The sequence below is a fragment of the Salvelinus alpinus genome, chromosome 23, assembly GCF_045679555.1.
Source record: "Salvelinus alpinus chromosome 23, SLU_Salpinus.1, whole genome shotgun sequence".
In the NCBI taxonomy this organism is placed as follows: domain Eukaryota; kingdom Metazoa; phylum Chordata; class Actinopteri; order Salmoniformes; family Salmonidae; genus Salvelinus; species Salvelinus alpinus.
This window is the reverse complement of record NC_092108.1, coordinates 39,923,453-39,947,498: the sequence shown is the minus strand read 5'-3', so window position 1 is coordinate 39,947,498 and position 24,046 is coordinate 39,923,453. Positions and strand designations below refer to the sequence as shown.

The 24,046-nt window shown below is 42.6% G+C and overlaps 1 protein-coding gene across 5 annotated transcripts in view; it reads left to right on the top strand.

Moving 5' to 3' along the window:
• The first annotated feature begins 4,874 nt into the window (after nucleotides 1-4,874).
• LOC139550969 (dihydropyrimidine dehydrogenase [NADP(+)]) overlaps nucleotides 4,875-24,046 on the top strand; it is a 131,237-nt gene continuing 112,065 nt past the window's right edge. For 4 of the 5 annotated variants that reach the window (XR_011670164.1, XR_011670166.1, XR_011670165.1 and 1 more), the window contains exons 1-2: nucleotides 4,884-5,179; nucleotides 18,877-18,987. Coding sequence is in view for 2 of the 5 variants with exons in the window: in XM_071362278.1 (XP_071218379.1) it covers nucleotides 5,150-5,179; nucleotides 18,877-18,987 (141 nt within the window). In the remaining 3 variants the exon portion in view is untranslated. Of the gene's footprint in view, nucleotides 5,180-18,876; nucleotides 18,988-24,046 lie in introns of all 5 variants that reach the window. The other variant, XM_071362279.1, reaches the window with a different exon arrangement.

The window sequence follows — 24,046 nt, the reverse complement described above, 5'->3', positions numbered from 1 at the left end:
TGTGGCCTGGCTGAGCCGTTGTTGATCCTAGACATTTCCACTTCACAATAACAGCCCTTACAGTTAACCGGGGCAGCACTAGCTAGGCAGAAATTTGACAAACTGACTTGTTGGAAAGGTGGCACCCTATGACGGTGCCACGTTGAAAATCACTGAGCTCTTCAGTAAGGGAATTATATGGCCAATGTTTGTCTATGGAGATTGCATGGCTGTGTGCTCGATTTTATATACCTGTCAGCAACAGGTGCGGCTGAAATAGCCAAATCTACAAAGGGGATATACTTTTGTATATACAGTGCCTTCGGAGAGTATTCAGACCCCTTGACTTTTCCACAATTTGTTACGTTACAGCCTTATTCTAAAATGTATTAAAATGTTTTTTTTCCCTCATCAATCTACACACAATACCCCATAACAACGAAGCAAAAACAGGTTTTTAGAAATGTTGGCAAATTTATAAAAAGAAAAAAAGAAATATCACATTTCATTGTTCAGACCTTTTAATCAGTACTATGTTGAAGCACCTTTGGCAAGGATTACAAGTTACAAGCTTGGCACACCTGTATTTGTGGAGTTTCTCCCATTCTTCTCTGCAGATCCTGTCAAGTTCTGTTAGGTTGGATGGGGGAGCGTTGCTGCACAGCTATCTTCAGGTCTCTCCAGAGAAGTTCATTTGGGTTCGGGATCTGGCTGGGCCACTCAAGGACATTCATAGACTTGTCCCGAAGCACCTCCTGCGTTGTCTTGGCTGTGTGCTTAGGGTCGTTGTCCTGTTGGAAGGTGTACCTTCTCCCCAGTCTGAGGTCCTAAGTGCTCTGGAGCAGGTTTTCATCAAGGATTTCTCTGTACTTCGCTCTGTTCATCTTTGCCTCGATCCTGACTAGTCTCCCAGTCCCTGCCGCTGAAAAACCTCCCCACAGCATGATGCTGCCACCACCATGCTTCACCGTAGGGGTGGTGCCAGGTTTCCTCCAGATGTGACGCTTGGCATTCAGACCAAAGAGTTCAATCTTGGTTTCATCAGACCAGAGAATCTTGTTTATCATGGTCTGAGAGTCATTACGTGCCTTTTGGCAAACTCCAAACGTGCCACGTCCATCTGGCCACTCTAGCATAAAGGCCTGATTGGTGGAGTGCTGCAGAGATGGTTGTCCTTCTGGAAGGTTCTCTCATCTCCACAGAGGAACTCTTGGCCAAGGCTCTTCTCCCGATTTGGCCGGGATGCCAGCTCTGGGAAGGGTCTTGGTGGTTCCAAACTTCACAGTGGAGGCCACTGTGTTCTTGGGGACCTTCAATGCTGCAGACATTTTTTGTACCCTTTCCCAGATCTGTGCCTCGACACAATCCTGTCTCAGAGCTCTATGGACAATTCCTTCAACCTCGTGGCTTGGTTTTTGCTCCGACATGCACTCTCAACTGTTGGACCTTATATAGACAGGTGTGAGCCTTTCCAAATCATGTCCAATCAGTAGAATTTACCACAGGTCGACTCCAATCAAATTGAAGAAACATCTCAAGGATGATCAATGAAAACAGGATGCACCTGTTTCAGTTTCGAGTCTCATAGCAACATGTCTGAATACTCATGTAAATAAAATGTCTAAAAACCTGTTTTCGCTCTGTCATTATGGGGTATTGTGTGTAGATTGCTGAATCATTTAAAAAAAATCGATTTTAGAATAAGGCTGTAACGTAACAAAATGTGGAAAAAGTCAAAGGGTCTGAATACTTTCGGAAGGCACTGTACAGTATATGAGCCAGTGTTTCTCCTTACCATCACTTAGACTTAGATGGAGGTAAGCCTACTACGCAGGTTTGCGTTTCTTGTAATGAATCTTGTTCTGAAGGCAGCTCTGTAGTGGTCACTAGCTGGCACAGCTGAAAAGACATAAACTCAGATTTTAAACCTAACCTTAAGCCTAACCTTAACCACACTGCTAACTGTAATGCCTAACCCTAACTTTTATATGTATTGAGTGTAGACAATTTCGACTTTGCAACAAACCCATCTAGTGGAAATTTCTCAGTTCTGCCTACAGGACAAGACTCATCCCAATAAACATCAACCTTCATCTACTGTTCTGTTAGGAAAAGGGAATATTGGTCAAACCTTGGGAATATTGACCACAATCATCACTCATAACGACTGCCATCCTTCTGATGAATAAAGAGTATACAATACCTATAATATGCTTATTATATTACAATAACTTTAAGATAAGAGTATACTTGCCTGATCTCTTGTGCATTATTTGTCTCTTTTAGCTCAGCACCATCTCAGATCCTTATCTCTTCTGTGGTGTCAGCCACTCAGTGGATTCACAACACAACGTGAACAGTCCCCCACTGGAGATCCCTGGCATTCGCTGGAAAAAGACAGATGGCGAAGAACAACCTCAGAATGTGATATGAGCAATGTGTAAGAAAAGAAGGGCACACAGTCCTGCATAGTGGATACAATATTTAAAATCAATACATTTTGTCTTTACGTTCTCTCTCTCTCTCTCTCTCTCTCTCTCTCTCTCTCTCTCTCTCTCTCTCTCTCTCTCTCTCTCTCTCTCTCTCTCTCTCTCTCTCTCTCTCTCTCTCTCTGTCTCTCTCTCTCTCTTTCTCGCTCTCTCTCGTAATTTAATCATGTGTATTTAAGGGATGGATGCATTAGGGTTTACATCAGCTGACAGTGTGCCAGCCAGAGCCAGGAGTTGTAAATCAACTCACTTTGAATGACATCTCCCCCAGACAGAATTCCTGCTGAATCATCACATCCATGTTTGTCAGGCCTAGGATAGTGGACTGGATTGGTTGAGCATGCATATCAATCAATCAACTCCTGACCCAGTATTTGACCTTGAGCTGGCTGGTGTACAATATGAATATACTGTTTGTAAGCACATCTATTAAAACTTTCTGGAGGGGACAATTTCACACCACACTGACCAATGGGATTGTCTGAGTCAGCTGCTAACAGGAAGTAAAAATGTACAACTAATGGCATGAGTTATATTTGATGAACAATGAAACATCACAGCACGTAAGTGAAATGTTTTGATGATGTTTTACTGGTAATGGGGACATTACAACAAAATAAGGTTTGGTCAGTGTGGTGTGTGTGTGTGTGTGTGACCTTTATTTAACTAGGCAAGTCAGTTAAGAATAAATTATTTTTTACAATGACGGCCTACCGGGCCAAACCCGGATGACGCTGGGCCAATTGTGCGCCGCCCTATGGGACTCCCAATCACGGCCGGATGTGATACAGCCTGGATTCGAACCAGGGACTGTAGTGACACCTCTTGCACTGAGATGCAGTGCCTTAGACCGCTGCATCCATGTGTGTGTGTTAACTATTTAACTGTACTAGAATGCTTAAAAGGCCACTAAAATTTTAAATACCGGATATCGGTATCGGCCAAAAATGTCATATCGGTGCATCACTACTAGTAACCTACTGTCAGTACTGTAATTGCATTTCTATTTTAGTAGCTTGCCTTAGACAATGTTTCAGAATTCGCTGGCAGCCCATCATTTTAGGTTGGGGGGAAAAGTCAATGCAAATCATTGTTGAATTCAAACGTTCTGCTAACAGGTCCAAAACATTTGCTTTCTCTTTCAGAAACTGACACAGTCCTTTCCCAGATACAGCATACATTACTGCTAAAGAGTAAAACATTCTAACAACACAGTAAATAGACTGATAGTTTATGTGAAATAGTTGGGTAGGCTACATGTGGTGCTATAGGAACATGACATCATTGTGTATTTCATCTTAGAGCGTATACCAAGGCAGAACATAGAAACCCAGTAATCTATTGATATACTACATATTGAACAACAATTAGTTGTTTGCCTGCCGTGGCCTAATGCCAATAGTTCCAAATAATCCCGCAAATAAATAATAAATAATACCGCAAATGACATTATTGTCAACATAAAAGGTAAATGCAGGGCGATTTTCTCATTCACCCACGCACAGTTCTATGATCGGTCTGATTTATAACCGGAAACATACATGTATGTATGGTATGGCGTGTGCCAAGTGTATAATTCCTAATATTTTTGTATGTGCGCAGACTTTTCAGAAATGGTGCCTGCAGAAATGTAGTGTGACATTTATGCTATAAATGAGCGTAACGTTTATAAATGAGGCCCCTGGACAGTGTGTTTCCTCCAATATCTTAGTTTGCAGCTGAAAGACAAATCACAGCTCTTTTATTGCACATGGCCAGGGTTGCACAACTGTCCTTGAAAACCGTGGTGGTGAAAGGCAGCAAACAATGCAGCAACCTACAGTAGCCTACCACCTGGGAGCGGATGTCAGTTCAACATCTAGTTTGGATTTACCTTTGGTTGAGTTGTCAACTAATGTAACTTCACCACGTCACCATGTCATTGGATTTAGGTTAACAGTTGGGTGAAAAAAAGACAAAATTCCCTTACTTTAGGTTTTCCACCTTGTTTGAACGTCATCACATTTACTTTTAAGGTTGAAATGACGCAGAAACAACCAGTTTTTGCCCAGTGGGTGCACATGTGACCCTGGACAAAGCATCCACTTGTATTAGTATGTATATGTATATGTATATGTGTGTGTGTGCGTGTGTGTGTGTGTTTGTGTGTGTGTGTGTGTGTGTGTGTGTGTGTGTGTGTGTGTGTGTGTGTGTGTGTGTGTGTGTGTGTGTGTGTGTGTGTGTGTGTGTGTGTGTGTGTGTGTGTGTGTGTGTGTGTGTGTGTGTGTGTGTGTGTGTTTTTCCCAGTGGGGGGGGGGGGGGGGGGCGTGCTGACAGTTCAACATGATGCAGAACAGTTATCCATGCTATGTGCCCCCTTCTCACCTTATAATGGACTCGTAACAAACTTTAACCTTTCAAACTCCCTTATCAGTGTGTCGACATGTCTGGCTCCACCATTTCAAACTAATAAAATTATTATTGGTCCAAAGAAACACAGCAATCTTTATGGACAACATATGTGCAGCTGTGTTTAACTGTTTCAGACGGCGCATTCGGACTGAGAATGGAATAGTCTGGCTCTTTGGATTGCTTTTTTTCTTCCTGTAATAAGCTACTACAGAGCACAAGAGAAGTTTTGAACACACAAACCGAAGGGTTTGTTTCAGTTTTACCTGACAGCTAAATGACCAAAGAGAAACATGCTGAGTAAAGACCTTCCGGACATTGAGGTACATGATTTTATAGTTGTTAATCTGTTTTTTTTCACTTGCAATCTCAATTTACGACCCCTGGTTTTGGGAGTGAGGTGTCTTTTTGCTTTACTTTTTATGCGCAGTGTTTAGCCTACCTGCTTGAGCCATGTTGTAAATACACCTGGGTTGGCAAACCGCTAGAATTAGATGGATTGGAGCAGCGAGCAGGAATTTACAAATTAGCCTACTCTCCACGTTTGCCAATTTATGGAGGTATTTTTCTTTGGGATTTTTTATGACTTGTTTTTTTAGGCTACATGGAGAAAGAGAACTTACCTTAAAACAGTATATCGTGTACATGACACTGCAACATAAATTCCCCATGGGGACAATAAAGTCAGTAAGTAAGTAAGTAGTGTTATTTTGAGCAACGTGCTAGATAAAGTGACACCACGAGACCATTTCTTCAGTCTAAGAGAGCCCATGCGAGTTTTGCACGGAAATTTGCCGACCACTTTCAGTCTTTTCCTTCTGTGATAGACTCACACACTTGTTCAGGCAATGCAATTGTAAAAAGAAATGAATAAACCAGCTACAATGCTACAGCTTCTCATCGGCTAGCACGAGAATTCCTTCTTCCTTCTCATACTAGCCAATCATTCTGTAGCTACCACTGAAGTTTCAGCACCATGGACTGCGCATGTGCAGCCAGTTACAGGATTGCATTATGCCTATCTATTTTGATGGGGGAAAAATATTTACAAACCAATAACCGTTGCTTTAAGAATTGTCCTAAACATTGTAATAATAGTCGATGGGGGATTCTACTACTTCAGTAGCCTACACATTTTTTTTTATCAACACCATGCATAAGCCACTTTTACTAAAGGCAAAACTGTAGACTGAACCAACAAAAAACAGGAATACGGATATTTTGTATCTGCCATTTGACAAGAAGGCCTAGTATAATCAATGCTTGTAAATTAGTATGACTCACCTTGCAAATAATGTAATCAATGATGGGACATAGGCCTACATAACCTCTAAAAAATATAAGCTTTATACAATAATATCTGGTATTACTGAATACATCATTGTATTAAACCAACCCAAGACATGCCGGTGGATGGGCATGCATAATATCCTTTGACAATGCCTACACCTCTGCCTAGATGACATGTAGACTTCCTTTTATTGAAGACATTTGAATGGAGAGTGTGCCGGGGTACGTGACGGCCACCATTAGCATTTCTATTAATGGCTGTTATGACAACACTCATGTGACCTTGGCTGTGTCAGGGTGCGCTTAAGACGTGGTCTAAATGACTCCTGTCAGCTGTCGAAAATACCTCACTAAATGTCATAATAATGGCCGTCTGCGGGGCAATTAAACCGGCCATTCATCTTGTGCTGCGCTGGAGACATCTCGTTTTAATATCCTGCCTTTGTGAGAAAGCTAAACGTGCACCTTTGTGTGTGCTCACGGATTCATTAAAAATGTCTAGGATGGCCATCAGTGTTCGTTAGAAATGAGATTAATGTGTCCGCTTACAGAAAGGTCTATACACTTTATGTCTGGCCCTGAACCCTGCCAGGCCAGCCTCCAGAACAGGACTATCAAGTCAAGTGCAGGGACAGGCTATTGGCAACATAGGCACCAAAAATTCCCATTTAAACGATGACAAGGAAACGTGTGTCTCGCAGACATCCGCCTCAGTGTCAAGCGTCTAGGATTTTAACGAGTTGCTCTCCTATCAAGGCTGTAAGTCTAAGCATGAAACCCCTTAGAATAATCCTACAAGTGTTGGAGGCACTGCATGTTTTATACCCCAGCTGAGTGATCATCCATGTGATATATACCACACTTTTAATGCCGGCCTACTGCGGTATAAGCTTAACGCTCCACAACATCCCTCTACCGTCGTACAGAGTATTGTATGCCATTCATTGATAATGTATCGCAACGATGACACTATACCCATAACGTGTTGTATATTTAACCCAAGGATATGTAACCCAGTGATTTAACCATTTGAGTAAAGCATAGCATAGGGCTATAGGGGGATCTATCACATACATCACGCACGTGAAACCTTCACTTACACATTTGTCAAAGAGCATAAGTCCAAAAGAGAGAATATTAGTCCAGGGTCAGGTGATGCAGGCGGGATGCACAGGCGTTTCATCATAGTGTGCTTGGAGATAAGAGGTCATGAACCGATAGCCGAGCTAATCTTTATCGTATCTCTTCAACAATAACCAAGAGGACATTTGGATTTCCTGGAATGTTCTGTTTCAGGCGTATTGTGGCGTTGTGATCGTCATGAAGTGTCTGCTGACCTGTTTGTAGAGGTCTGAACATGATTTGACACCATAAAGACCCCAAAAACTATCTGCTTACCTTGTTAGTAGGGACGTTCTGACAAGGTCAAAATAGTCTCTCATTAGACAGATGTTCCCAGCTAGGGATGGTACCATGACATGGATGTAACATTTTCTCTTTGAACGTTCCGATAACACATTCTAGAAATGCACCCAAACAATTGTTGCAGGAACGTTCACTGTTCGCTGGGAAGTTTTACAGTGATTCTGTCAATGATTCTCCTCTTATCCCTTTTAAATGTGATTCTTCATGGTGATTACCTGACACATGAACTTATTTCTCTTAATCTCGCTATACCTATTGCAGAACTTTTAACCTATTGGAATCAGTGGCTCTATATTGTGTGCAGTGCCAAAGAACCACTGACATGTAAATAGATGGCCTAGCAAATGTAGCTCCTGGGTAAGTTCACCTTGATTGCTCTGTTAATCAATCAGCAAGTCACAGATCATTCCAGGACTTGCCAACACGAGACTGCCCCCCCGGCACACCCCATCTCTCCCACTCCTCCACCCATCTTCTTATCTCTCTCTCTCTCTCTCTCTCTCTCTCTCTCTCTCTCTCTCTCTCTCTCTCTCTCTCTCTCTCTCTCTCTCTCTTCGCCCAACAGTGAGCTAAATCACACATCGTCCATCTTCTGCTGCCCCCTTTTCCTTTAGTTAAATAATTCCCCTGAACACAGGTGACAGCCCTCCTCCTCCTCCCGGTATAGTGTGTTTAAGCACCCTCTGGCCCAGCTTGTGAGGTCAGGAACGTGTGGTGCTCTGAACTTCTACCCCACAACGCTTCCCACCCTCAACTCAGCCCTCCTCCTCGTGCAAGATAAGGTCCCCTTGACTGGGACAGTTAGCCAATCACAATCATGTTATTTTTCTTGCAATTTGAGAGAGTATATTTACAATAATAGAGCCACTATATTTTACTATGTGCAACTGGAGAGAACAAACTTAATATTGATTCAAGCATGCTTTCTCCCCCTAGGCGAGAAATGCTATGTTGCTTTAGCCTATAAGCTGGTTTCAATCGAATTGGGCCTTTGGCCTGGGACCATGGCCTTTAGTTGTGTGATTTTGTTAGATTTAATTTCCCCATTCTAGTTAAATACAGCGATATTCAGGGATGAACACAAGGAGGACAGCCTACACTCTCCATAACCTGTATCACTGCATCAGATGTTGGAACTGAATTAATATTGCTGAATGCCCCCAGTGCAGTAGGATACTGTTGCTTTATCTCACCCATGGCGGATCAATATGTGGAAATTCATCTATCGATTTCCAGGTGAAGACACAGAGCAATAAGACAGTGAATTGCCAGCTGATGTTTAACTATCCAGCTCCGGGGAGGATATATGTTACTTTTATGAAAGACTAGAATCTCTGAGGGAGTGGCTGGGGTCTCTTCTACTGATCTCTGGGCATTCTGAGACCTTAGTCAAGTTTGTTTGAAGTATGATGCTATTCAAAATGGCATTGTGGGAAATTGGAGGGAGACTGACAGAGCTCTTTGTTTGCACTGTGTTATTCTTCATACCACCTCAGTTTCATGATGCAATAGCCTATTACTAGGATCATTGGTGTCCTACTAAAATTATCTCTGACTGTATGTGGGCTATACCTATGAGTGAACAATGACTTATGTATACACTAAATTACTTATAGGGGGCGCAGTGTTGAGCCCCCCCCCCCCCTCCCCCCGCCAACACACACACCTCTACTCAGGGTTTTTCTTTATTTTGCTATTTTGTAGAATAATAGTGAAGACATCAAAACTATGAAATAGCACATATGGAATCATGTAGTAACCAAAACAGTGTTAAACAACTCAAAATATGTTTTATTTTTGAGGTTCTTCAAAGTAGCCACCCATTGCCTTGATGACAACCTTGCACACTCTTGGCATTCTCTCAACCAGCTTCATGAAGTAGTCACCTGGAACAGGTGTGCCTTGTTAAAAGTTCATTTGTGGAATTTCTTTCCTCCTTAGTACGTTTGAGCCAGTCAGTTGTGTTGTGAGAAGGTGTGGGGGTGGTAAACAGAAGATAGCCCTTTTTGGTAAAAGACCAAGTCCATATTATGGTAAGAACAGCTCAAATAAGCAAAGAGAAACGACAGTCCATCATTACTTTAAGACATGAAGGTCAGTCAATCTGGAAAATGTCAAGAACTTTGAACGTTTCTTCAAGTGCAGTCACAAAAACCATCAAGAGCTATGATGAAACTGGCTCTCATGAGGACTGTCACAGGAAAGGAAGACCCAGAGTTACCTCTGCTGCAGAGGATACGTTCATTAGAGTAGACTGCACATCAGAAATTGCAGCCCAACTAAATACTTTACAGAGTTCAAGTAACAGACACAACTCAACATCAACTGCTCAGAGGAGACTGTGTGAATCAGGCCTTCATGGTCGAATTTCTGCAAAGAAACCACTACTAAACGACCAATAAGAAGAAGAGACTTTCTTGGGCTAAGATCCACCAGCAGTGGACATTAGACTGGTGGAAATCTGTCCTTTGGTCTGATGGGTCCAAATTTGAGATTTTTGTTTCCATCAGCCATGTCTTCATGAGACACAGAGTAGGTGATTGGATGATTTCCACATGTGTGATTCCCACTGTGAAGCATGGAGGAGGAGGTGTGAGGGTGTGGGGGTGCTTTGCTGGAGACACTGTCGGTGATTTAATTTAGAATTCAAGGCACACTTAACCAGCATGGCAACCACAACATTCTGCACCGATACGCCATGCCATCTGGATTGCACTTAGTGAGACTATCATTTCTCTTTCAACACGACAATGACCCATGGGCTATTTGACCAAGAAGGAGAGTGATGGAGTGCTGCATCAGATGACCTTGCCTCCACAATCACCCAACCTCAACCCAATTGAGATGGTTTGGGATGAGTTGGACCGCAGAGTGAATGAAAAGCAGCCAACAAGTGCTCAGCATATGTGGGAACACCTTCAAGACTGTTCAAGACTCATGAAGCTGGTTGAGAGAATGCCAAGAATGTGCAAAGCTGTCATCAAGGCAAAGGGTGGCTACTTTGAAGAATCTAAAATTGAAAATATTTTATTTTGTTTAACACTTTTTTGTTTACTAATTGATTCCATTTGTGTTGTTTCGTAGTTTTGATGTCTTCACTATTATTCTACAATGTAAAAAATAAAAAATAAGAAAAACCCTTGAATGAGTAGGTGTGTCCAAACTTTTGACTGGTACTATATATGTGACTCACCAACTGGATTCGGTCTTATGCAGCAAAATGTTTTACATTGGATAAAAATAGAGACTCAGAGCTACAAAATGGTATATCATACACAACATTTTTGAGGAACAATGGAAAAGTAATTCTGCTTTGAAAGTTGATACAGTTGTCAACTCACTTTTGAGAAAAGGATCTTGAATGTTTTGCTACCTACTGGAGAGCTGTCCTTTGTCTATACCCATCCAGCATTGTTCACACCCTCTTAAGGCAGCCCCACCCATCTCTTTATGGATTCACATGTGAGGTCATGTGCTAAACAGTGAGGAGTGAAGTAAAGATTAAGACTAAAAGTGGAAGTAGTCTACAATAAGGAAAAATTCCAGGTAAACAGAAAGTGTTCAGATAGAAATATTTTATAAATATTAGATGACGCTTACCCAGACACACTTGTCTAAATTGATGGGTCATGTGAAAGAAATGCTGTAACCTCCAGTCACATCCAGTGGTGGAAAAAGTATTAAATTGTCATACTTGAGTAAAAGTATAAATCATTTCAAATTACTTATATTAAACCAGACGGCACAATTATTTTATCTCTTTTTTTATTGACTGATAGCCAGGGGCACACTCCAACACTCAGACATAATTTACAAACTAAGCATTTGTGTTTAGTGAGTCTGCCAGATCAGATGCAGTAGGGATGTTCTCTTGACAAGTGTGTGAATTGGACAATTTTCCTGACCACGACTAAACACAAATGCTTAGTTTGTAAATTATGTCTGAGTGTTGGAGTGTGCCCCTGGCTATCAGTCAATAAAAAAAGAGATAAAATAATTGTGCCGTAAAATGGCGCCGACCGAGATGGCCGCCTCGCTTCGCGTTCCTTGGAAAATATGCAGTATTTTGGTTTTTTATGTGTTATTTCTTACATCGGTACCCCAGGTAATCTTAGGTTTCATTACATACAGTCGGGAGGAACTACTGAATATACGATTAACGTCAACTCACCATCGTTATAACCAGGAATATGACTTTCCCGAAACGGATCCAGTGTTTTGCCTTCCACCCAATACAATGGATCTGATCCCAGCCGGGGACCCTATGCGACGCCGTAAAAGGGGCAAACGTAGCGGTCTCTTGGTCAGGCTTCGGAGACGGGCACATCGCGCTCCACTCCCTAGCATACTACTCGCCAATGTCCAGTCTCTTGACAATAAGGTTGATGAAATCCGAGCACGGGTAACATTCCAGAGAGACATCAGGGATTGCAACGTGCTCTGCTTCACGGAAACATGGCTAACTCAAGAGACGCTAACGGAGTCGGTGCAGCCAGCTGGTTTCTTCACGCATCGCGCCGACAGAAACAAACATCTTTCTGGTAAGAAGAGGGGCGGGGGGGTATTTCTTATGATTAACGAGACGTGGTGTGATCATCATAACAACACACAGGAACTCAAGTCATTCTGTTCACCTGATCTAGAACTCCTCACAATCAAATGTCGACCGCATTATCAACCAAGGGAATTCTCCTCGATCATAATCACAGCCGTATATATTCCCCCCCAAGCAGACACATCGATGGCCCTGAACGAACTTTATCTGACTCTTTGTAAACTGGAAACCACACACCCTGAGGCTGCATTCATCGTAGCTGGGGATTTTAACAAGGCTAATCTAAAAACAAAACTCCCTAAATTCTATCAGCATATCGATTGTGCTACCAGGGCTGGTAAAACCCTGGATCATTGTTATACTAACTTCCGCGACGCATATAAGGCCCTCCCCCGCCCTCCTTTCGGAAAAGCTGACCACGACTCCATTTTGTTGATTCCAGCCTACAAACAGAAACTAAAACAACAAGCTCCCGCGCTCAGGTCTGTTCAACGCTGGTCCGACCAATCTGATTCCACGCTTCAAGACTGCTTCGATCACGCGGATTGGAATATGTTCCGCATTGCGTCCAACAACAACATGGACGAATATGCTGATTCGGTGAGCGAGTTCATTAGGAAGTGCATTGACGATGTCGTACCCACAGCAACGATTAAAACATTCCCAAACCAGAAACCGTGGATTGACGGCAGCATTCGCGTGAAACTGAAAGCGCGAACCACTGCTTTTAACCAGGGCAAGGTGACCGGAAACATGACCGAATACAAACAGTGTAGCTATTCTCTCCGCAAGGCAATCAAACAGGCTAAGTCCCAGTACAGAGACAAAATAGAGTCGCAATTCAACAGCTCAGACACAAGAGGTATGTGGCAGGGTCTACAGTATATCACGGATTACAAAAAGAAAACCAGCCCCGTCGCGGACCAGGATGTCTTGCTCCCAGACAGGCTAAATAACTTTTTTGCCCGCTTTGAGGACAATACAGTGCCACTGACACGGCCCGCTACCAAAACCTGCGGGCTCTCCTTCACTGCAGCCGAGGTGAGTAAAACATTTAAACGTGTTAACCCTCGCAAGGCTGCAGGCCCAGACGGCATTCCCAGCCGCGTCCTCAGAGCATGCGCAGACCAGCTGGCTGGTGTGTTTACGGACATATTCAATCAATCCTTATCCCAGTCTGCTGTTCCCACATGCTTCAAGAGGGCCACCATTGTTCCTGTTCCCAAGAAAGCTAAGGTAACTGAGCTAAACGACTACCGCCCCGTAGCACTCACTTCCGTCATCATGAAGTGCTTTGAGAGACTAGTCAAGGACCACATCACCTCCACCCTACCGGACACCATAGACCCACTCCAATTTGCTTACCGACACAATAGGTCCACAGACGACGCAATCGCAACCACACTGCACACTGCCCTAACCCATCTGGACAAGAGGAATACCTATGTGAGAATGCTGTTCATCGATTACAGCTCAGCATTTAACACCATAGTACCCTCCAAACTCGTCATCAAGCTCGAGACCCTGGGTCTCGACCCCGCCCTGTGCAACTGGGTCCTGGACTTCCTGACGGGCCGCCCCCAGGTGGTGAGGGTAGGTAACAACATCTCCACCCCGCTGATCCTCAACACTGGGGCCCCACAAGGGTGCGTTCTGAGCCCTCTCCTGTACTCCCTGTTCACCCACGACTGCGTGGCCATGCACGCCTCCAACTCAATCATCAAGTTTGCGGATGACACTACAGTGGTAGGCTTGATTACCAACAACGACGAGACGGCCTACAGGGAGGAGGTGAGGGCCCTCGGAGTGTGGTGTCAGGAAAATAACCTCACACTCAACGTCAACAAAACAAAGGAGATGATTGTGGACTTCAGGAAACAGCAGAGGGAGCACCCCCCTATCCACATCGACGGGTCAGTAGTGGAGAAGGTGGAAAGTTTTAAGTTCCTCGGTGTACACATCACGGACAAACTGAATTGGTCCACCCACACAGACAGCGTTGTGAAGAAGGCGCAGCAGCGCCTCTTCAACCTCAGGAGGCTGAAGAAATTCGGCTTGTCACCAAAAGCACTCACAAACTTCTACAGATGCACAATCGAGAGCATCCTGTCGGGCTGTATCACCGCCTGGTACGGCAACTGCTCCGCCCACAACCGTAAGGCTCTCCAGAGGGTAGTGAGGTCTGCAGAACGCATCACCGGGGGCAAACTACCTGCCCTCCAGGACACCTACACCACCCGATGTCACAGGAAGGCCATAAAGATCATCAAGGACAACAACCACCCAAGCCACTGCCTGTTCACCCCGCTATCATCCAGAAGGCGAGGTCAGTACAGGTGCATCAAAGCAGGGACCGAGAGACTGAAAAACAGCTTCTATCTCAAGGCCATCAGACTGTTAAACAGCCACCACTAACATTTAGCGGCCGCTGCCAACATACTGACTCAACTCCAGCCACTTTAAAAATGGGAATTGATGGAAATTATGTAAAAATGTACCACTAGCCACTTTAAACAATGCCACTTAATATAATGTTTACATACCCTACATTACCCATCTCATATGTATATGTATATACTGTACTCTATATCATCTACTGCATCTTGCCATCTTTATGTAATACATGTACCACTAGCCACTTTAAACTATGCCACTTTATGTTTACATACCCTACAGTACTCATCTCATATGTATATACCGTACTCTATACCATCTACTGCATCTTGCCTATGCCGTTCTGTACCATCACTCATTCATATATCTTTATGTACATATTCTTTATCCCTTTACACTTGTGTGTATAAGGTAGTAGTTGTGGAATTGTTAGGTTAGATTACTTGTTGTTATTACTGCATTGTCGGAACTAGAAGCACAAGCATTTCGCTACACTCGCATTAACATCTGCTAACCATGTGTATGTGACTAATAAAATTTGATTTGATTTGATTTGATTTGAAATTGTATGGAGTAAAAAGTACATTCTTTTCTTTCGGAATGTAGTGAAGTAAAAGTAAAAGTTGCCAAAAATATAAATAGTAATGTACAGATACCCCCCAAAAAAACCTTAAGTAGTACTTTAAAGTATTTGACCACCGCCCAAATGCCTTCACACCAGTATATTAGCATACTTTATATACTGTTACACACGCACTTATCACATAGTATTCCATACATAAGTTAAGGCCATGCAACCTGAGTTGAAACCTGAGTGAGGTGCACATGTACAGTACATAAACAAATGCATGCGCCATATATTTATGTGGTGGACACTTGATATTGTTGTGGTATGTCACAAAATCATGTTACGACCACACATATCAATATTCATTTTATATTTATAAGTCTTGCTAAGTGGATGGGTCTCTACAGAAGGTTTAAACGGTACACCCAAATGGTTACTTGCATAATAGCAACATCAGAGATAGATCATGTCAAAATAAAATATACAGTATGTACAAGAACAATATCAATAACGATATCAGTGATAGACGATGTAGTTACTGTATATGCATAAAATCAGGGGTAAAGTGGCTGAGCAGCAGGATAACAAAAATAAATTGTAGTAGCAACTTTAGTGTTAGGAGAGTCATTTGAATAGAGGCACTGCAGATAGTGCTGATGACTGGTCCGTCCAAACCACAAATGAACAAGGGAATCTATATTCGGAGAGCCTGTTTCTGTCCTGCCCTCGACTTCGTTGCAAAACTCCCTGATCTTCTCAAAAAGATATGTTTTTCAAGCTGTGTCCAGTCCAGGTGGTGCTTTCAGGCAGACCATCTATGGGAGGAAGGATGTCAGCGTTGGGCAGCAGCTGAAACCTGGTCCCGACAGTCCAGAATCTCCTTGGCGACAATAACACCAGGCTCCAAAGCTGTAAAACAGGGAATAACAACAACAAAAAATCAGAAGACATTACAACCCTGCACAACATCAATTCACCTCACAAGTTTAGATAAGAAGAATAACCTCATGCAATGCAATGAAAATGATATTCACCTGAAGTACTGCTTGATCTGTGGCAGCGGCCTGAAGTACGGAGTGTTGTAGCCAGCCATAGCTTTCCACCAGCACCGTACCGTCCTCCAGTCCAACCAGCTGTGGGATGTTGACCCCTGTCACAGTGCTGTCCTTCACAACACCAGCAATCTCAGACAATGTTCACTCTGGTCTTTCTGAAGCGCTGCTTGATGAGGCCGAAAGCACCAGTCAGGGGCAAACTTGGTGTGGCCTGTGATCAGGAAGTGAAGGTCCAGACTGTGGTGGAGCTTGTGCATGGTCCACCAGGCACAATACCAGAGCACAAACTTGTTATTGTTTTGGCCACTGCAGTTATCGCAATTCAGGTCCACACGTGTTTCCCCAACTTCGTAGTTGGTGAAGAAATGGTGCATGTACTGTCGTTGATGACTGCGCTGCTCTTTGCTTGCATGGGCCAGCTCTCTTTTTGATGGGAGGCATTAGATCATTCTCCTTGTATGACTGGTGGAGGAGAGCCAGATGTGTTCTACTGAAAGACAAATTCCAGATACAAATATTTGAGCATTATTATACAATAGATGCAAAATGGCATTCTGAGATAATGTTAATGTTACTGTTCCCACTACAATAACCAAACATACTTAAATACATGTAATTTTGTCCTTGAAGCATTTCATTGAAATACTGTAGAATTCCATTCAGTCCTATGGAGGACTGCTCCTATTGTGGAGTGCCAATATGCCTGACCGGTGGCTTCAAGCCTCTCAATGGCCGAAACATCAGCAGTCCAGAGTTTAAATACCACTGCCAAACGGCTGACATCGCTTCCTAATTTCTGCAGTGTGTGATTGTGATTTTACTGACTCTGTGGAATTAGTGATGTGGGTGCTGGGTGTGATCAGTGGAGACTGATAAAGTCAGCCTCCACTGCTCCTCAGAGGACTGCGAGGAAAGGAGAATATAATCGTGTTTAAAATTATATCTGGAAACCTCCTGCGGGAATGGTTTTCTCTACCCTAAAGGCATAGCAAGACACTTCCCCAAATGATTTGTTTGGTAATGTATTCTTATTCTTTAATAAAATAGAGGGCTGTTATCAATATCATATAATATTAATGAAAGCTATTTTTAGAACTGTACTCGGTTCATTTTCTGGTGTTTTTAGGGTGTAGCCTAACTATAGAAATGAATGAAACTTGAATCATAGGCAAAGTCTGATAAAGAATACCACAAATGCTCCGCATCTCAAAATAATACAACTGTTTCCACACAACAGGCACTGGACCATAGGCTGAATACAGAGTGTACTCTCTATACTTCCCTTACATACATTGATAGTGGTTTTAATAATAGATTCACTGTGCGCGATAGAAAATCAGTTTCTCACTGAAGTGCAAATTGTTGCTTCAGGTCTGGCTGACCTGTTCATTCCCCCACTGAAACCTAAGAAAAGAAATAACTTGCAGATAGCAGCGCCGTTTTATTGTTGTTGTTTGTGTCTTTACCTGAAAAATATTCAAATATTGACAAGACAAAAAAGTTCGTTCTGAAACATTTGATAACAGCGTACCACAATTTACACTCTACTTATAAACGTACTGAGAGCTGTAGGGCTTTCATCCATGTTCATTGGTATGCCGGTCTCTGTTGAATGACATCTTGGATCTGCTTGCTTTGTGTTTCAAGCTTTAATGGTATTATCCAGCTGGCACCCACCTCACAAGCTGCCTTCAAGTCTCAGTTCAGCACCAGGACCAAAGGAGGCTCATTTCAATTTGCGCTTGGCCTTTCTGTTCTTCCCTTTATCTGATTGTGCTAGTCGTGGGTACTGAAACTAATGCGGACATGGTTCCCCTTTACCCTACAAAGAGCATGAAATGAGTATTAGTGTGCCAGTGATGGCTGTTTCCTTTTCTGTTTATGCCCCCCCCCCCATTTCCCTCCTCTCCCTCAGTCAGCTTGGCTGTTAATTGTGTTTGCCATCTGAACAGAGGACCCTGCTCTATATTTGTGTCCATCTTGAAAAACTTGCTCATACCATGATCATTTGACTGGCAACCGTGAATCAATGGGCAATGTGTGTCAGAGAAAGTTACCTCACAGGATGAGAATCTAGTACTCAGCCTCAATGTGGGTCTTGTTTCACGATGCATTTGCCTGCTTGTGAATTATGGATTAGATGAATGTGTTGTGTAATTAATACAGGTTGATATCACAATCCGATGGTGTTTTAGCACAATCAGTGTTAAAGGGAAAGTCCATTAAAGAACTATCTTTGAGTATTTTTGTATTAGTCCACTGTTGATACAGTCCCATAATATTTTGCATGTCAGCAGTCAAGTTTTCAAGATATTGGACTTTCAAGAAGCAAAGTGTCACAGGCCACATTTTAAAATGATTTACTTTATGATTACTTTTGAGTGTAGAAATTGACATTTTCTCTACATATAAACATGTAGCCTAAAGGTAAACATATGCTATACTAAAACACACAAAAAAATCCTTCTTACCATTAACGATTCAGCCTAAAACAATTCCTATGTGCCTCAATGCTCTCTCCTTTTTACATTTCTTCCAATATAACCTGCATTTCCTCACACGTACAACTCTCAAACCCACTCAATACTGAGACCTTTGTGGTGTTGCAACCCACTCTCACAGCTTATTGTGATCAGACACGAATCAGAAATAGACACGAATTGTCTATTTCACAATAGTGTGTTGGGTCAATAAGCCGCCCTGTGTTAATGAGCCATGTTCAATGTGCCACAGAGTATCCTGTCTCTGAACCCGAGGGTGCAGACCCACGCTGCCATCCACTCAACGGGCGCCAAGAAGACAGAAAGGAAACACTGGAAGAGAAACCCAGAGAAGAGCTGTGATGTAAGTCTGCCATCTTTCCTTCCTCTATACAAACTGTTTTTCATTATGCTCCATGTTCATCTCTAGGGCCAGACATTTTTCCTGACCCTGTGACCGACCCCAGAAAAACTGTAGGCCCAGGAAAAATAACTAGGGCCCAAAGTTTTTTCTGGAGAGGTCACTTAGTGAGAAAAAAGCTCTGATCCTATGATGTAGTTACATTCATATCTCAATCATTCTTAATGTCACGCTTCCCTCTTCAGTCCTCATTGAAATATTTTGGAGTGCCTATCAACAGCCTGAAGTATCAGCTTTAATGGGACATGAATCAGAAAGACCATACCCAGCAGCTGCTGCCCTAAATCGGTTAAATATTGCACATTTCCTCTGCTTATCGTCTCATAGCTCCAGCCTCAGTCAAGGCTCAAAACCATTTTCAAATGCAATTTTTTTTATGCTTTTCCCCTCTGCCATGTGGCGATTGTTTTATTTATTAGAACAATCTCGTTTCCAGAGAACCCATATTAATAAGATGCTTATATTATGTCGGCAATTCCCAACACTAAGCATTTTGTCTAATTATTAATAATAGGGTCTCTAGATGTTGGATTAGACAAATCCTTTGCAGACTATAAATGCAACACTGGTAATTTCAGTGAAAATGTCAATGGTTCTCCCAGTGGCGACCTGTGCTCGCGGTTGTAATTGGAAATGTAATTACAGTATATTGTATTGTATAGCACAAATGAGCTCGGCTAACATGTTAGAAGACTTTACAGAATCAAGCCTTTTCAGCTGTCCACCGCACTTCACTCTCAACATGCTAAATTGGCATTGGCAAGGGTTTTTTTTAATGAAAAGCTTGTGCCTCTTTGTAACCCCCCGGGCGAGATGTGACAGAGGTGTTGGTTTTGTAAGGGCTAATTCTATTAAGGCAGACTGGCAGTGTATTCATTGTGTTATCCAAGAGGTCAGAGGGCAAGGTTGATTGGGGGGTGGAAAGGTAATTGCACATGGGAAGAAAATCTCCACCTGCCATTACAGGATAGCACAGCAATAGCAGGACCAAAACAGCTGATTACAATATGCAGACTAATATGGGTTCCCTGAGGGAAGGGAATGAGGGAGCGAGAGCAGCAAGCTGCTGGAACGGGAACAAATGTAGTGTTTTTTGTGTTGATTTTTCCAAACACGTTATTATTAGTTCATCCTAAAGCACAAACACAATATAATAATCACAATTTAAGTACTGTTAATGCAGCTTTTAATATTATTCCCAGCAGCACCACGACAAAGCTCAATATGTTACACTTTGAATGTGGGGTAGGGAAAAAAACGTGTATGCATTTAAAAGTACAGTCGCTAGTGAAAGTCTACACACCCCTTGCACAGTCTTCACATTTCTCTGCCTTAAAATTCAATCTAACAAGGGATTAAATTCGATTTTTCCCCCATTCGATCTGCACAACCTACTCCACATTTCTAAAGTGAAATAACAGTTAAAGAACATTTTCCTATCGCCTTACAAATACTAAATGAGGATGTATTGATTGCGTATGTCTTCACACCCTTGAGTTTAAACTTGGTGAAGCACCTTTGGCAGCCAATACAGCTGTGAATCATTTGAAATATCATTCTACCATCCAAAAAACTAATCTTAGAGCAACATAGCGAGCTCTATTTTCATGTCATCTGACCAGAGCACCGGTTCATATCCAAGTGACAATGCCGTTTAGCAAACTCCAGGTGTTAACATTTGTTGGACGACATGAAAATAGAGCTCTTTGGCCACGCCCGCCAGTGGTGGGTTTGGAGTCGAAATGAGAATGCATGAGCAGAAAAGAACCGCATACATACTGTAAAATATGGTGGTGGAGCTTTGATGTTATGGGGCTATTTTCCTTCCACTGGTCCTGGGGCCCTTGTTAAGGTCAACAGCATCATGAACTTTACACAGTACCAGGATATGTTATCCAAAATCCTGGTTGCCTCTGCCAGGAGGCTGAAACTTGGTTGCCTCTGCCAGGAAGCTGAAACTTGGTTGCCTCTGCCAGGAGGCTGAAACTTGGCCGCAAGTGGATCTTCCAGCAACACAACCACCCCAAGAACACATCAAAATCCACAAAGAAATGTTGAATTGGTCACAAAATCAACATTTTGCAGTGGCAATCTCGTTCTCGGGACTTGAAATCCATTGAAAACCTGTGGTTTGAATTGAAGTGGGCAGTCCATAAGCGCAGACGAATGATATCAAGGATCTGGGATGATTCTGTAGGGAGGAATGGTCTACGATCCCTCCCAACGTGTTCTCCAACTCATATAACATTTTAGAAAAAGGCTCAGTGCCATTATCCTCACAAGGTGAGGTATTGAAAGGTATTGAAAACAGGGGTGTCAATCATTTTGACCCCTGCCTTTTCGCAAAAAATATTATATTACTTGTTAAACAAAGTCTCTTTCTCCAAGCAATTGTATTAGTATAAAATAATATAATTTTAATATTTAGTAAATATTTTAACTCCATTTCTTGAACTGCATTGTTGGTTAAAGGCTCGTCAGTAAGCATTTCACGGTAAGGTCTACCCCACCTATTGTGTTCGGCGCGTGTGACAAATAAAATTGGATTTGATCGTCACTTTACCCTTACCTATATGTACATATTACCTCAATTACCTCAACTAACCTGTAACCCCGCACATTGACTCGGTACCCCCTGTATACAGCCTCGTTATTGTTATTTTATTGTTGCTCTTTTATTTTTTTCTTTCGTTTATGTAGAACATTTTCTTCACTCTTATTTTTCTTTAAACTGCATTGATGGTTAAGGGCTTGTAAGTAAGGATTTCACGGTAAGGTCTACCCCATGTTGTATTCGGCGCATGTGACATAACATTTGATTTGATTTGAATTTCACTTTCATTTTTTTGCATACAATACTGCTCAGTATATGAATGATATACAGTCATTTTTACTCATCTTTATCAAGGGTGTCAATAATTTCGGACCTCACTGTATGTCCATTGTTTTTATCAAAATTCCTCAAGCTCAGTTGGTCGGGAATCATTGATGGACAGCAATATTCAAATCTTGTTTGCAGATTTAAGTCAGGGCGGAGTCTGGACCATTCAGGAACACTCCACACCTCTTTGGCATTCAAATGTGTGTAATTGTCCCGCGGAAAAAATAAACTTCTATCCCAGGGTTAGGTCTTCAGAAGACTTAGGGGGATTTATCTGGGCTTTGCTCCTTTCTTATTTATTTTGCTCCGAACAAACTCCTCAGTCCCTGCTGGTGACAAGCAGACCCAGCAGACCAGATTTTAACTGAAAAATCCCATTTACATAAGTATTCAGACCCTTCACTCAGTACCTTGTTGAAGCACCTTTGGCAGCGATGACAGCCTCGAGTCTTCTTGGGTATGACACAACAAGATTGGCACAACTGTACTTTGGGGAGTTTCTCACATTCTTCTCTGCAGATCCTTTCAAGCTCTGTCAGGTTGGATGGGGAGCGTTGCTTCACAGCTATTTTCAGATCTCTCCAGAGATGTTAGATCGGGTTCAAGTCCCGGCTCCAGCTGGGCCACTCAAGGACATTCAGAGACTTGTCCCGAAGCCAGTCCTGCGTTGTCTTGGCTGTGTGCTTAGGGTCGTTGTCCTGTTGGAAGGTGAAACTGTGCCCCAGTCTGAGGTTCTGAGCGCTCTGTAGCAGGTTTTCATAAAGGATCTCTCTGCACTTTGCTCCGTTATTATTTCCCTTGATCCTGACTAGTCTCCCAGTCCCTGCCATTGAAAAACATCCCCACAGCATGATGCTGCTGCCACCATGCTTCAGGCATGGATGTTGGCAGGTTTCCTCCAGACATGACGCTTGGCATTCAGGCCAAAGAGTTCAATCTTGGTTTCATCAGACCAGAGCTGGGCTGTCATGTGCCTTTCACTGAGGAGCGGCTTCCGTCTGGCCACTCTACCATAAAGGCCTGATTGGTAAAGTGCTGCAGAGATGGTTGTCCTGAAAGGTTCTCTCATCTCCACAGAGGAACTCTGGAGCTCAGTCAGAGTGACCATGGGGTTCTTGGTCATCTCCCTGACCAAGGCCCTTCTTCCCTTGATTGCTCAGTTTGGACAAGCAGCCAGCTCTAGGAAGGGTCTTGGTTGATCCAAACTTCTTCCATTTAAGAAGGATAGATGATGGAGGCCAACTTCAACCCTGCAGAAATTGATTGGTACCCTTCCCCAGATCTGTGGCTCGATACAATCCGGTCTCGGAGCTCTACGGAAAATTCCTTCGAACTTGGTTTTTGCTCTGACATGCACTGTCAACTGTGGGACCTTATATAGACAGGTGTGAGCCTTTCCAAATCATGTCCAATCAATTGAATTTACCACAGGTGGACTCCAATCAAGTTGTAGAAACATCTCAAGGATGATCAATGGAAACAGGATGCACCTGAGCTCAATTTCGAGTCTTATAGCAAATTGTCTGAATACTTATGTAAATAAGGTATTTCTGTTTTTCATTTGTAATAAATTTCAACAACAAAAAAATTAAACGTGCTTTCGCTTCGGTATTATGGGGTATCTTGTGTGGACTGATGAGGATATTTTTTTATTTAATACATTTTAGAACAAAATGTGGAAAAAGTCAAGGGGCCTGAATACTTTCTGAATGCACTGTATGTTGCGCTTAGAGTTGCAAAGTCGGTAGAATATTATTCAAAATATTCAATATTTTTTTCTATAACATCTTTTACTTTGAGAATGTGGAGTATGTTGTGTAGATCAGTAGGGGGGGAAACATGTCATTTGATCCCTTTTTAAATTTAAGGCAGCAAAATGTGAAGACTGTGCAAGGGGTGTGTAGACTTTCACTAGGCACTGTACATATCAATTACCCGAGAGCCTCCGGTGTTTTTAATGGTAGGAGGCAGGAGAAAGAAAATTATATATGCATTAGCTTTATAAAGTCTCCCACCCCACTCCCTATGCAACTCCTCTCCACTCCCTACACAAACTTCTCCCTGCTCTTTAATCAAAAATGGGCCTACTGTGATGGCTGTATTTACTTGAATGGTTTCTCT